Below are 15,241 nucleotides of genomic sequence, written 5' to 3' on the forward strand. Positions count from 1 at the left end.
GGCTTGGGGACTCCTTGGCAGCCTTAGCAACCTCTCTTAGAAGTACACTTTGGTCTCAGATGCTGGCCTGCACCATCCTTCATCTTATCTCTATCTGGGACCAGATTTGCATCACAGTCTGACTTCTCTCCCAGCTTCCTCTCATCCCTTCCTCTTTTTCCTCACAAGCATTCCCTTTAATAATACAATGTATATGGAATTCCCTCTTGACATAGGCTTCTTGGAGGATCTAAACTAGTCCAGGCATTACATCATAGATTGTTGTTGTTCAGTTGTCAAGTTGTCTCTGACTCTTTGCAATCCCATGGACTGTAGCACACCAGGCTTCCCTGTCCCTTACCAACTCCTGGAGTTTGCCCAAGTTTATGTCCACTGAACTAGGGATATCATAGGTACTAAGATGTAAAATATATGTATATTATCTGCACTCATTTTTAACACATATCTGCAAAATAAGAATTAATATACATTTTAAAAGTGAAACATGTGACATTCCAGAAGGTTAACCACTGCACACATTCACACAAGTAACAAGTGGTTGTGGGAAGACTCACATCTAAGTCTCTCCAGCATGCAATTATGTAGACGTTTCTATCTAAGCACTGAGTTACTCTACTGAAATGAGAAATTATTACCTCCCCAGAAAATAATTTGGGACAGGTATGGATATTACTGGGACTTCCCTGGTGGCTCAGACGGTAAAGTGTCTGCTACAATGCGGGAGACCCAAGTTCAATCCCTGGGTCGGGAAAAGTCAGACTTCTTCCACCATAAGAAAAAAATTAATATCTAGAATTAAAATGAGCTATTTTGAGAGATAGTGCCTTCTTCATCACAGGAGATGTGAAAGTTTAGGCTGGATAAGTGAGTGGTAGGAAATTGGTAGGGAAACTTCAAGCATCAGCATGAGCTCTGAAGAATTAGGTTCTACATAGACTGTGAATGCTTATGTTGCTTGGTATTTACTTGACCCTTCACAGATGAGTCCTTGATAGAAACGAAGCTCCTCCAAAGTGACTGAGTTTAATAATACATTCCTGGAAATTATCTCAAATGCCATAGAAATAGTTTCATATAGACTAATTTTTTCCCTAATATTTGTTCCCTGTTTCCAATAGCTATTTAAAAAGTGTCAAGTATGCCTTTTTCTTCATACATCAATTTTAGAGAATTCCAGAGATTAGAAAGATCTTAGAAATCTGCTCATGTCCATTTCCTTTATAATCACTGAAGCTGACCAAGAGTTATCGAATCAAAGATTATTCTATTCTTTCAATTTAAGATTTTTGTTTTAGTTGTTTTTAAGAAGCAAGGCATAGAAATTTTAGACTGATATTTGTTTATGTCTCACTTTTTCCCAAAGGGTAAGAATTTCTATGAAGTTACCTACCAGTCCCTAACTACTTGCATCCAATGGCAGCATTATTCTTAGACCAATAATCATTTGTCCAGTAGACTCATTGAGACCAAGAATAATTTGCTCAAATCATTGGTAATTTGTTAAATCTTGGGAATTTGGAGTATTTGGGTGAGAACTAAACTCCTAATACTTCACTTAATTACAGTATGCTGTATGTTACCATAAACTGTTCTTTTTTGTTTTGCCATTAAAAACTTCAGCAATGCTGTGTACATATACACATCATTCTATCCCCTCAGGAACTGAAATAAACAAACAAAAAAATTGAAAGAGAAAGGCAGGCACATCTAGTACAAGGTGAGTGCACATCCTTTTGGAGTCAAAGATATTTGCCACCTTAAAGGTATGATTTAGGCTAACAGAAATGGCATTAGAAATCTGAATGAGAGAATAGCATTGGAACATGTATATTACCATATGTAAAATAGATGACCAGTGCAAGTTTGATGCATGAAGCAGGGCACTCAAAGCTGGTGCCCTGGGACAACCCAGAGTTTGGGGTGGGGAGGTAGGTGGGAGAGGGGTTCAGGATGGTGGGACAAACGTGCACCCACACCCATGGCTGATTCATGTTGATGTATGGCAAAAAACACCACAATATTTTAAGAGAATTAGCCTCCAATGGTGCACAGGGATGATCCGGAGGGATGATGTGGGATGGGAGGTGGGGGGGTGGTTCATGTTTGGGAGCTCATGTACACCCGTGGCGGATTCATGTCAATGTATGCCAAAACCAATACAGTATTGTAAAATAAAATAAAGTAAAAATAAAATTTAAATTTAAAAAATAAAAAAATAAAAATTAAAAGAAAACTTGAATGCTTAAAAAATTTTAAAAATGTATTGCTTAAATAAGTTTTTAAAACACTTTATAAATTATGCGCTCAGTATACACTATGTATTCATTTTGTTTTTCAGTCGCTAATTCATGTCCACCTCTTTGCAACCCCATGGACTGCAGTGCTCCAGGATTCCCTGTCCTTCATTAACTCCCTGAGTTTGCTCAGACTCATGTCCATTGAGTTGATGTGGCCATCCAACCATCTCATCCTCTTTTGCTCCCTTCTCCTCTTGCCTTCAATCTCTCCCAGTATCAGGGTCTTTCCCAATGAGTAAAAGAGATTGTCACTAAATATAAAAATGCAACACACGTCCTCTTATTTTGTTTCTTTTAGGTTCTAAAAAATGTTGACATTTAAAATGTTTATTGTAAATAAGGAAGCTTCTACTGACAACAGGATATAATCTTAGCTTCCCAAACTTGAATCAGAGTTCATGGTCTGATATTTACCTAAAATCATATTCATCATCTTAGTTGATTTTTATTATATGTTGTCATGGCTTTTCTCTGTGATGATGGAGGCAATCCTAAATCAAAAGAAACCTACTGCAGCATTCTGTCTCCCTGACACAGCAGAAGGGCTCCTCTGAGAGAGTTATATTATTCTGCATGTCTTGGTAATGTAACATTTTCATGGTAGCAAAGCCCTTTTAGGATCAGACAATATCTAGAATGCAGAGATGATAGAAAAGATCATTTAAAACTGACAAATGAGTACTTTTATTTTGCTTTCTGAGAAACATTTTTTAAAAGAAATATTCAGTGATCATGATTTTCAAATATAGCAGATCTGTCATGTTTCTTGGATATAAATTTTGATAAGAAATTGAGGCATACCAAACGTAATATTTAGCTTGCTGAGAAAATGCAAAACATGTGTTGGACATTCTATTAAAGGCAGACATTTTAGAAAGACCTTTAATTGTATAGTAATTTTCTGTAGGTTCTTAGAAAACCCAACCAAAGCCAAAATATTAGCTTTTATTTTTATTGTGTTCTGGAAATGTTTCATTAGCACTTCCTTGTATCTTTGAAATAATTTTAAAGTTACCTGAAAAACTATCAAGACTCTCTAATGGCTGAAAACAGGAAAAATATTCATTCCCAATCCTTCACACCTCTTTGTTTCTATGTCCTTTCCCATGTAAATTTAGTTTGTCCATTCACAATGAGCTGATTATGGGAACTGGACTGATCCTCTGGTTATGGGATTGGACAATGGAATGTGCAGGCTGAAGTGCAATTGGGTTTATTCTCACCCTTCAGTCACACGGCAAATGAGCTCATATCTAGGCTAGCCTGCTGGTCTCTGATAGAAGATAAGGGCCATGTGGAACAGAGCCAGGGTGTACCAGTATATATCAACCAGTCCACATGAGCATGAGCAAGCCCAGTCCAGATTAGCAGAAACACATATGAGCTTTCACTTAACATTATATTCTACTTTGATTTATCATATTTGTGACAGATAAAGCTATGTCAGGCAGAATGGCAATAATGTGAATACTTATGCTACATATATTATACACATATTTCAGTTCAGTTCAGTTCAGTTGCTCAGCCGTGTCCGACTCTTTGCAACCCCGTGAACTGCAGCATGCCAGGCCTCCCTGTTCATCACCAACTCATGGAGTCTACCCAAACCCATGTCCATTGAGTCAGTGATGCCATCCAACCACCTCATCCTCTGTCATCCCATTCTCCTCCTGCCCTCAATCTTTCCCAGCATCAGGGTGTTTTCAAATGAGTCAGCTCTTTGCATCGGGTGGCCAAAGTATGGGGGTTTCAGCCTCAACATCAGTCCTTCCAATGAACACCCAGGACTGATCTCCTTTAGGATGGACTGGTTGGATCTCCTTGTAGTCAAGGGACTCTCAAAAGTCTTCTCCAACACCACAGTTCAAACGCATCAATTCTTTGCTGATTAGCTTTCTTTATAGGCCAACTCTCACATCCATACATTACCACTGGAAAACCACAGCCTTGACTAGACGGACCTTTGTTGGCAAAGTAATGTCTCTGCTTTTTAATATGCTGTCTAGGTTGGACATAACTTTCCTTCCAAGGAGTAAGCGTCTTTTAATTTCATGGCTGCAGTCATCATCTGCAGTGATTTTGGAGCTCAGAAAAATAAAGTCATCCACTGTTTCCACTGTTTCCCCATCTATTTGCCATGAAGTGATGGGGCTGGATGCCACGATCTTAATTTTCTGAATGTTGACATATTTGGGAAGGACTAAAAATAACTTCGAATGACAAATCAGAATTAAATATATCTCAAGAGTGAGAAGGAGTTATAACACCAAATAGGGATAAACATTTTCCTCGAGAGAAGGGAGCAGCCTTACTGGCATGACAGAATGAAATACTTTCATAAAGACTAAAGGAAACAGTGGCATTGAAATGAGCCTTGAGAGAAGTCCGAAGCCAAACCATATGTTTCAAGTTAGCATTAGGCATTTATCTGGAGAGTGCAGCAAATAGCAAAATAGGTCTGGTCTCTGTCTAGACTAGATTAATCCACAGTAATTATTACATACTGAATTGAATATTTTATATTCAATTAGAAGACTGATTCAATTGGAAACAGTGTGGAGGTTAGGTATAAAATTTTGGAGAGCCAAGCTGAAATTTCTGGCATAACTTGTCATATTTTTGTGGCCTAAAGAAAGTCATTTAATCTCTCCAGTGTATTAACTGGGAAACGGATAATATCCCTCTGATGGATAGCTAGACGTGCAATGATTTCATCACTTTGGCCACAGTCCTGGCCCTAAAATCATAAAGTTGATGACAGTAGGTGATATTTTCTCTCAAATTTAGAGAAACATAAAAGTCAGCATCCGTTCTTTGCTTGACTAAGTCAAGCAAACAGGACACAAAGAAAACTAGTTGTAGCAGCTGTAGATGATAAAAAGAAACGGAGAATCATGGCCTGGCAGTATGCTTGTGAGAGGCAGGAACCAATCAGCTTAATTTCCTATTGCTATCCAAGAATAATGCTGTTAAATATTTCTTGGGAATGCCAAAGGGCGACCTTGGCTTCTCATCTAGGGAATCTGAAGGAGGCAGATTCTGAAGAGGGATTCTTTACCAGCTGAGCCAATAGGGAAGCCCAAGAATACTGGAATGAGTAGTCTATCCCTTCTCCAGCAGATCTTCCTGACCCAGGAATTGAACCGTGTTCTCCTGCATTCAGGTGGATTCTTTACCAGCTGAACTACCCTGGAAGCCCAGGACAGCCTGCAATAGTATCTAAAAGAGGGGACACTGGTAGAACAACCAACAAGAATGTGCTGTCCTCTGGTGAGGCAGACATGTGTGAGGCATCATAAGAGGCTGCGAGGTGGGGAGCAGGCAGTAAGTGTGGGAATTATCGGACATCAGCTGGAATTCAAGGATCTCTCAGAGAGGAAGGCAAAAATCTGACAATTCTTCCTTCTCAATCTCGCTACCTGGTGTGAGGCTGACCCTGTCATTATAGAATACACTGTGAAGTGGATGTAGGATTGACTCTGATTTGGACTGGACTTGGATTTTTTTTTATCTGAAGGTGAATCTTAATTACTAGCATGGTACTGCTGATTCACCAAAATGCAGCTGGAGAGCTACAGTACCTGTGTAATAATCCCTAAAGGCGTAGGAGAGGGAGACTTTAGAAAGCATGGATAAAAGAAATAATTGGGGAAAAAAAGAAATGTTTTAAATCATCATGGTGATTTATTGAGCTAAGCTTGTTCATTATACTGTTTTTTTCTACAAAGAAGTAATGAGCTATTAGTTGTTAAATCATTTAAAACAGTATATGGCATACAGTATTGTTTTTGTTTTTGATACAGTAAAGACTTAATACATAATTTAAGTTTTTATAATTTAAGTTTTTATAATTGTTTATTTGAATAAAAATGTCAAATTTCAATGTGATTCAAAATAGAAAGGGCTGTACTGAATAATAACAATGGAAAATTACAAAGGCAAAGACCAGAGAGTCATGTGTCAAGCGTCATTCTGAACCTGAATAGCAGATTCTTTTCTGGGGTCTTTAATTCCAGGATTCTAAGCTTGAATTATTTCCCCATATGGGAGAAAACCAGCTCTTTTTGTCTTTTTCAAAATTAAACAGACAATATAACTTTTTCTATATTTTTAAATGTAAAGAAACATAGATTATTTCTTCTTATTCTCTAAGAGCATCCACTGTTAAATCAATAACATTCATCCTTTTCATACGGAGTATTAGCTCCTTTTATCAAGCGCATGTCATAAAAACTAGCCTGTCAGTATTCATTCTTTGATGGCTCTTTCTTCATTTTTGAAAATGATACTGACATGAAATGAGTGAAACATCATGATAGTATAGCTAGAACTGTCCTGGCAAGGGACTAAGCTTTTATATAACAACAACTTGCTTTCCTTTGTGCTAACTTATTTTGAGGTTTTGTATAAAGGATTTTAATAACAACAAAACAGACCAGAGGTTAAGCAAAGAGCATTTCACTTTTTTAAGCACCTGTCATTTTCAGAAATACACATATATATACACATATACATTTGTATGTGTATGTGTGTTTGTGTGTGTGTGTATAAAAATTGTGACTCAGAGAACTGTATCTCATTTCAAATTTTAAGGGGACTAGTTTTGTACTTACATCTTGGTTGGTCATTTCCCAGTAGGGTCTTTCTCCATAAGATACAACCTCCCACATCACGATTCCATAGCTCCAGACATCACTCGCAGAAGTAAACTTTCGGAAAGCTATAGCTTCTGGGGCAGTCCATCTGATTGGAATTTTGCCTCCCTAAAATCGAAAAAGAATAAAAAAAATTCCCACATATTTCAAATGTATCTAGGGATACTTCTGCCTCACTGAAAAGATGTAGAAAGAGATGTAGCATTTTTAAGTGAATCTGTTTGACAGCATGCAGTCTCCTTTCACGTATCTCAAGCCCATAAGCACTTGTAGACTGACTACTAATTGGCTGTCCAGAAGGCTTCTAGTTTAAATTCTGTCTGACTGCTGGAACACATACAGGACCCACATCTCAATTACAGTATCAGGATGGCAACTTTAAGTGGGGAAAGCAGGCAGTAAGGCAAATCAATAAGGTATACTTTCATGACTTGCTAATAGAAAGTAAAGGACTCAAATTCCCAGGGTATCACTTTTTCCTTTAATATAAAGATTGAAAATAGAAATTCTTGATTGCTGAATGCAATCCTGAGAAGTTTCAAAGTTAGTAAGACAAGCATGAAAATCAGATATATTAAAAAAAAAAACCCTCAGATATACTTTCTCTTGACACTGTGCAATTTCTTTTAGACTTCTATTTTTTATTGTCATACTTCTGTGTGTATTTGATCAAACTGCTTATTTTTAAAAGTAAAAGGCAAGTATCTAAATTAGAGTCAACCAAATTAAAAATTATTAAAATTAGATTATGGGGGAACACTCACAAGGTTATCAAGTTTGGGTTTTTACATGATAAAAACTATGATTTGGTAAGTTTTCCCTTAGTTTACAAAATAGACAATTTTATATCTCACCCATTTCAGTGTAAACTCTTTTCTCTTAAGTTTTAAAAGACAGAAAATCCATGCAATCAAATATTTCATCTATAAGCAAATATACCTTAAAATAGAGACTGAGAGAGAGAAAAATGTGGGTTTTAAATATTTTTTTGGAAGAAAATAAAATATGTTTTCCTGTTTTGCATGATGAAAAAAATTTAATTTACCTACTAGAAGAAAATAGGACTTAAATTGCTCTTTATGAACCAAAGTTTCAACACATATGAAGAAACAACAATTTCATGTAATGACTGAAATTTCTGTGAGTTAACGTTACTTTGAATTATTCAAGCTAATTTTGAATTATTTGCTCCTTAAAAACATGATAGTACCACTTTAAGAAGACTCTCCTGAAACATACTTTTTAAATAAAATATTCATAGGCAAGATCACATCATTAGGCCGAATATGTGGCATTGGGATGGCCTATATTACTATTATATATTTTATTATATGTATTAATATATATGTATACATACACACATGCATAATATTTGTGTTAATATATATATAATATATGTATACATAAATTCAGTTGTGTCTGACTTGTTGTGACTGCATATGGTATAGCAGCCCACCAGACACCTCTGTCCATGGAATTCTCCAGGCAAGAATACTAGAGTGGGTTGCCATTCTCTAAGGGATCTTCCTGATCCAGGGATTGAACCCAGGTCTGCACGGCAGCCAGATTATTTACCTTCTGAGCTACTAAGGAAGCCCTTATGATTTCTCTTCAAATTGCAATTTGTTGATTATTTTAACCTTCAGCCTAGAAGTTTTCTCCTGGTCCTCTGACCATCATATTGTATATCAGTATTATCTCAAGTTCCCTCACCAGCTCATCTTTCAGTATATGGGTTTTCCACAAAGTGTAACCATACCCCATTTCAGAGGAGTAAATCTTGAGGGCCTCATCTTTGGCTTCCTTCCCCCTCCTTCTCCACTAGCATGACACATTACACAGACCTTGACAAATTCACTTTATACATTTATTAAAAACTAAGACACCAACATGGAGAAGGAAATGGCAATCCACTCCAGTGTTCTTGCCTGGAGAATCCCAGGGTCGGGGGAGCCTGGTGGGCTGCTGTCTATGCAGTTGCACAGAGTTGGGAACAACTGAAGTGACTTAGCAGCAAGACACCAACCAACCATACTGGGAACAGATTTTTCTATAAACTCAGTCTTGTTTAGGCCAAGTTTATTAAGTGTAACTCTAATCCCAGGAGAATCCCTACTTGAGGTTTCACTTAACAGAAATAATGACAATAATAATTAGGTCTAGAAGACAGGGAAATCCCACCAATTAGTTTATTGATTTATTAGGCTGACCAACGGAAAGTTTTGTTTGCTTAGGTAAGTTACTCTTGATCTTCAGCATAGTGTAATCCTTAATGATCCATAAATCACAACACAATGAAAAAAACAGCCTTACAATATAAAATAGACTAAAACAAGTAATTTTAAAAACATTGAATTAAATTAGAAAATGTGAACATTTAGCATAAGTGATGTCAAAAGTATTCTGTATTGAAACAAAAGTTAACCACATTGTATAGTGCAAAAGATATAATGATAAATTCCTGCTTTCCTAAGATGTTTAAACATTGAGGATGTTTTGATGACTTTCAAAAGATTTAGAACAAATTTAGTTTATTATAAGGTATTAAAACTCAAGAAATACAGTACATAGACTGCCCAGGAAATTCTGCTCCATCATTACCCATAGTTTTCTACAGAAAGAACTGTCAATTGTATTACAATGATTCAGGAAGCAATTACTTTGCTGGAAAAGGGTGTTGATTTATGCTCATTTTGACAATATGATTTAGTGACCAATTTTCCATAGAAGTGGGCTTAACAGTTTACATAGTATAAAAGAAAAGCAATTAGGCATTAAAATACCTCTGTTAATCAAAACTTTCTGAAGGAATAGCTCTTTTATTCCCTACCATGTGAATATTTAGAAGGCAGCTTTAGATATGTCTGTATTTGTTTCATACATGAAAAAACTATGGTATAGGGTTTATGCTAGAAGGACTGATGCTGAAGCTGAAACTCCAATACTTTGGCCACCTCATGCGAAAAGTCGACTCATTGGAAAAGACCCTGATGCTGGGAGGGGATGGGGGCAGGAGGAGAGGGGGACGACAGAGGATGAGATAGTTGGATGGCATCACTGACTTGATGGACATGAGTTTGGGTGAACTCTGGGAGTTGGTGATGGACAGGGAGGCCTGGTATGCTGCGATTCACGGGGTCGCAAAGAATCAGAAACGACTGAGCGACTGAACTGACTGACTGACTGACTGAAATGCTATACATGTTTATATATTCACATACAAAGCATATTAATATATTCAGATATGTAATATGAGCACATATTACATGCATACATATATTATATGTTAATATATGTATATATTTATTACTTTTAATACAGGATATTCTTTAACTTTTACATTTAATACTCTATATGATTTTTATCAGTTGTATCCACTCTGAACCGAAACTTTTTAAGTAACTGTAGAGAAAAATAAACAGTTAAGACTCATTACGTGAATACTTAGGTTATCTAAGTTTAATATTTGAATTTTCTGACATCTAACAAAGAAATTATTTGGACTTTTTTATCCACCCTCTCTGTTTCTTCCCTCTTTCTTCCTATATTGGAGGAACTTCTTTTTCTTTTGGCCATTTCTTTTAAAATCTTTAAATATTCAATGTCTCCAGTGTAGTATTTCAGACGGCATTCTGTTAGATCTTACCCTTGTGGTATAGGCTGCCTCAGGATCATCTTCCAGTACCCTGGAAAGCCCAAAGTCAGACACTTTGCACACAAGGTTACTGTTGATTAAGATGTTTCTGGCAGCAAGGTCTCTATGCACGTAGCCCATGTCGGAAAGGTATTTCATTCCTGCAGCAATGCCTCTCAGCATGCCAACCAGCTGGATCACAGTGAACTGCCCATCATTTTTCTGTAAAGATTATACAGAAATATTAGTCCTGCAATACCTATCATTGGGGAAAGATATATAAGGATCTTCCTTCAATCCTTAAATTAATACATACTACTACCAAATTCACATTGCAGTTTCTATCTGAAGGAGAATGGAAAAAATTAAGCAATAGACAGTAAACTTGAAAACTGTATCAGTTACCAAGTGTATACAAAGTGTCCTCTACTTGGTGAAAGCAGATGAAGGCTTTGAAAAAACTCGATCAAAATCTTATGTATTGCTACTCTTTTCTGCATTGTGATTCCTTTCTTAGTCATTAGAAGAGTGTTTTCATCACTCCAATTTAGTGCCTGCCTTGGGTTAACACTGCACATTTTAGAAGTGATTTAAAAGAAGCTGTTTGGATAGGCATATTGCAGTAAAGAAATGGCTAGAGGAAATAAGTGAGATTCTGCAGTAGCAGATGAGGGAGGGAGGGACTGAGCAATAACCAGGGGAATGTTAGTATTTCTGGGAGGCTTGCGTGCACTGGATTTGGTGCAGACACACCGAATAAGGCTCAACTGATGCTTATTTTGAAAAAAAGGAATGATGTGACCTTAAGGGGCTGATAAACTTAAATATATGTACAAGAAATTTGGCAGCAGAGTCTGGTAGAGGCTGGAGACTGGAAGAGAAGTTTGCCATACCATTGGACCCCTGTCATACTCTTATGATGGTAACTAATGCCACTGTTGCTTCACTTTTCTAATCAATGACAGCTGTTTCCATTGAAAATGAAAGGTTGCCAGTCTACAGGTTTAATCAAGCCTACAAACATGTTACATTGTTCAGTACATACTATACTAATAAAATGAGTAGCCAACCTTTAATATTTGGAAACTTGCATAGTAAATTCTTTTCCTAAAACCCAGAAGATCTAACAACATTGACTACCATCTATTATCACACAATGATTCTTCAAATACAGAAGTACAAGTAGTGGCTGGCCTGCAGGGGAGTTATAAGTCTGTCTGACTCTTTCATTAGTATATGACTTTCACTGATTTTATAGACATTTTCCCTGTTCTGCCTGATATTATGTATTTTGAGAGAGTTAAATACTTATATTCTTTTTAAAAATTTTTTCATTGTAATTGATTTACAATCTTGTATTAGTTTCAGGTGTAAAGTGAACCAGTTATACATATACATATATCTACCCTTTTTTAGATTCTTTTCCCAATAGGCCATTACAGAGTATTGAGTAGAGTTCTCTGTTCCATACAGTAGATATTCATTAGTTATCTATTTTATATATAATAGCATCTATATCATCAATTTCAATCTGAAAATTTATCCCCTTTCCCCCCCACTGGTGACCCTAAGTTTGTTTTCTACATCTGTGACACTATTTCTGTTTTGTAAACAAGCTCATTTGTACCATTTTTTATATTCCACATATAAGCAATACCATATAATATTTGTATTTCTCTGTTTAACTTACTTTAGAGAAAGTTAAATACTTATAAAAGATTCTCTTTTTTTCCTTGCCTTCATTCCTATCCTCCTTCCTTCCTTCCCTCCTTTATGGTTTTTTTGGGAGGCACATTAACATACATTAAATAAAACCCTAGAGACATGTAATTTGGATTTGTATAAGTTTCAAGCCAATTTTCAAGCCAACATTAATTTTTGGAGTACAATTATCCTGACTCCAGATATTTCTATTTAAAATTTAGCTTTAAGGTGACTGGATTTCTCCTTCAACATCACAGTCAGGATATAAATAACACTTCCAATGGTTGCCATTTATATAAAATCTTACCTTTAAAAATGTATCTAAAGAGCCATTTTCCATGTACTCTGTAACGATCATCACCGGTTTACCTGAAAAGAGCACAGTGGTATAAACTGCTGCTTTTTTATTTTGTAGTCTTATCTAGGAAAAGTTTGCATGCTAAGTCGCTTTTGTCATGTCCAGCTCTTTTGCATCCCGACAGCTCACCAGGCTCCTCTCTCCATGAGATTCTCCAGGCAAGAATACTGGACTGGATTGCCATGCCCTCCTCCAAGGGATCTTCCCAACCTAGGGATCAAACTTATGTCTCTTGTGTCCACCGGAGTTGGCAGGCAAGTTCTTTACCAGTAGTACCACCTTTACCTGGAAGTTTTTATTATTGTGTGCAAATTATATATATATATTATATATATATATATATATAATATATATATAAAACAGTCCTCTTTGAGTAGCGGGTAAATTCCTGGCATGATGATATCTTAGTATATACTAAATGGGGTCAGTGAGAAGATAGTATCACAAGAATGATAAAGATTGACATTTAAGATATTAAAAAAATTCAATATCAAAGTCCATTTATGTAGAAAATGAGTTTAAGGATGAATTTCATTTTAATAGAGGTAATGATATGAAGTGCCAAATAACTATATCCAGTAAACACATTCATCTTTCCCAGAAGTTAGTTCAGTCGCTCAGTCATGTCCGACTCTTTGCAACCCCATGAACTGCAGCATGCCAATCCTCCCTGTCCATCACCAACTCTCAGAGTTTACCCAAACTCATGTCCAGTGAGTCGGTTATGCCATGTAACCATCTCATCCTTTGTCGTCCCCTTCTTCTCCTGCCTTCAATATTTCCCAACATCAGGGTCTTTTCAAATGAAGTGGCCAAAGTATGGGGGTTTCAGCCTCAATATCAGTCCTTCCAATAAACACCCAGGTCTGATCTCATTTAGGATGGACTGGTTGGATCTCCTTGCAGTCCAAGGGACTCTCAAGATTCTTCTCCAACACCACAGTTCAAAAGCAGCAATTCTTCGGAGCTCAGCTTTCTTTATAGTCCAACTCTCACATCCATACAAGAGTACCGGAAAAACCATAGCCTTAACTAGATAGACCTTTGTTGACAAAGTTATATCTCTGCTTTTCAATATGCTGTCTAGATTGGTCATAACTTTCCTTCCAAGGAGTAAGTGTCTTTTAATTTCATGGCAGCAATCACCATCTGCAGTGATTTTGGAGCCCAGAAAAATAAAGTCAGCCACTGTTTCCACATCTATTTGCCATAAAGTGATGGGACTGGATGCCATGGTCTTAGTTTTCTGAATGTTGAGCTTTAAGCCAATTTTTTCACTCTCCTCTTTCACCTTCATCAAGAGGCACTTTAGTTCTTATTCACTTTTTGCCAGAAGGGTGGTATCATCTGCATACTGAGGTTATTGATATTTCTCCCAGCAATCTTGATTCCAGCCTGCGCTTCCTCCAGCCCAGGGTGTCTCATGATGTACTCTGCATAGAAGTTAAATAAGCAGGGTGACAATATACAGCCTTAACATACTCCTTTTCCTATTTGGAACCAGTCTGTTGTTCCATGTTCAGTTCTAACTGTTGCTTCTTGACCTGCATATAGGTTTCTCAAGAGGCAGGTCAGGTGGTCTGGTATTCCCATCTCTTTCAGAATTTTCCACAGTTTGTTGTGATCCACATGGTCAAAGGCTTTGGCATGGTCAATAAAGCAGAAATAGATGTTTTTCTGGAACTCTCTTGCTTTTTCTATGATCCATCAGATGTCGGCAATTTGGAACCAGTCTGCTGTTCCATGTCCAGTTCTAACTGTTGCTTCCTGACCTGCATACAGATTTCTCAAGAGTTCTAAATAAAAACTTTAATCCAGTCTAACTGCCCTACTGATGATCCCTGGAATGTATGTTGCATTTTCCCAACTTTATTTCCATGTTCTTGTAATACGTTTACTTTTGGCTACCTCTCTTTTCCTTCTATGCCACATACCTACAGTCTCTATCAGTCCAAATTTTTCCATCCCTCAAAACCCTGTTCTAGTTCTTCTTGCTATCTGGAAACATCTCTTGTAATCATTGTTCTGATGGATGAGGTCCTCCTCTTTTCACATCTGATATAAAACTGTAGCTGGACAGACTCTGAAGCCACACTGCTTGGCTTTTTATCCCAGATAAATCAATTACTATCATATGATCTTAAGCAAATCAATTCTCATCTGTGTACCTCAGTTCTCTCACCTCCAAAATGGGGACACTAATGGCACCTGCCTCACGGAGTTATTGTGAGTATCCCCTAAGTCATATTGCTAATCCAATATGTGCCCATCACTTAGAATTTAAATTTACTATATATCATTATTTTATAAACTTTATCAACTTTGTGCATAAATGTCATTGCTAGATGTAATTTGACCAAGAGAATAGATCACATTTTACCCTCATAAAATTATGGCATTTTGTGTGCAATATGTCTGTGATATAAGATGAAAAATATAAGATCAAAAATATTTGCTATATGAAAAAATACCTAAAACAAGGTTGCCAGTTTTATCAGTCCACATTAACCTGATTATATTTTAAAACATGCCCCTTTATTATTTAATAAATGTATGCTATATACAGTTTTAGTGCTAAATTATACTGAGGTTA

The 15,241-nt window shown here is 36.7% G+C and overlaps 1 protein-coding gene across 1 annotated transcript in view; it reads right to left on the minus strand.

The window, feature by feature from the left end:
• Positions 1-15,241, minus strand: part of EPHA5 (EPH receptor A5) — a 407,527-nt gene that overhangs the window by 18,841 nt on the left and 373,445 nt on the right. Inside the window, exons 13-15 of the mRNA XM_052642307.1 lie at positions 12,598-12,659; positions 10,599-10,808; positions 6,911-7,060 (exon numbers count right to left, since the gene is read on the minus strand). Of these exons, the coding sequence (XP_052498267.1) occupies positions 6,911-7,060; positions 10,599-10,808; positions 12,598-12,659 (422 nt within the window). The remainder of the gene's footprint in view (positions 1-6,910; positions 7,061-10,598; positions 10,809-12,597; positions 12,660-15,241) is intronic.

The sequence above is a fragment of the Budorcas taxicolor genome, chromosome 6, assembly GCF_023091745.1.
Source record: "Budorcas taxicolor isolate Tak-1 chromosome 6, Takin1.1, whole genome shotgun sequence".
Lineage (NCBI taxonomy): Eukaryota > Metazoa > Chordata > Mammalia > Artiodactyla > Bovidae > Budorcas > Budorcas taxicolor.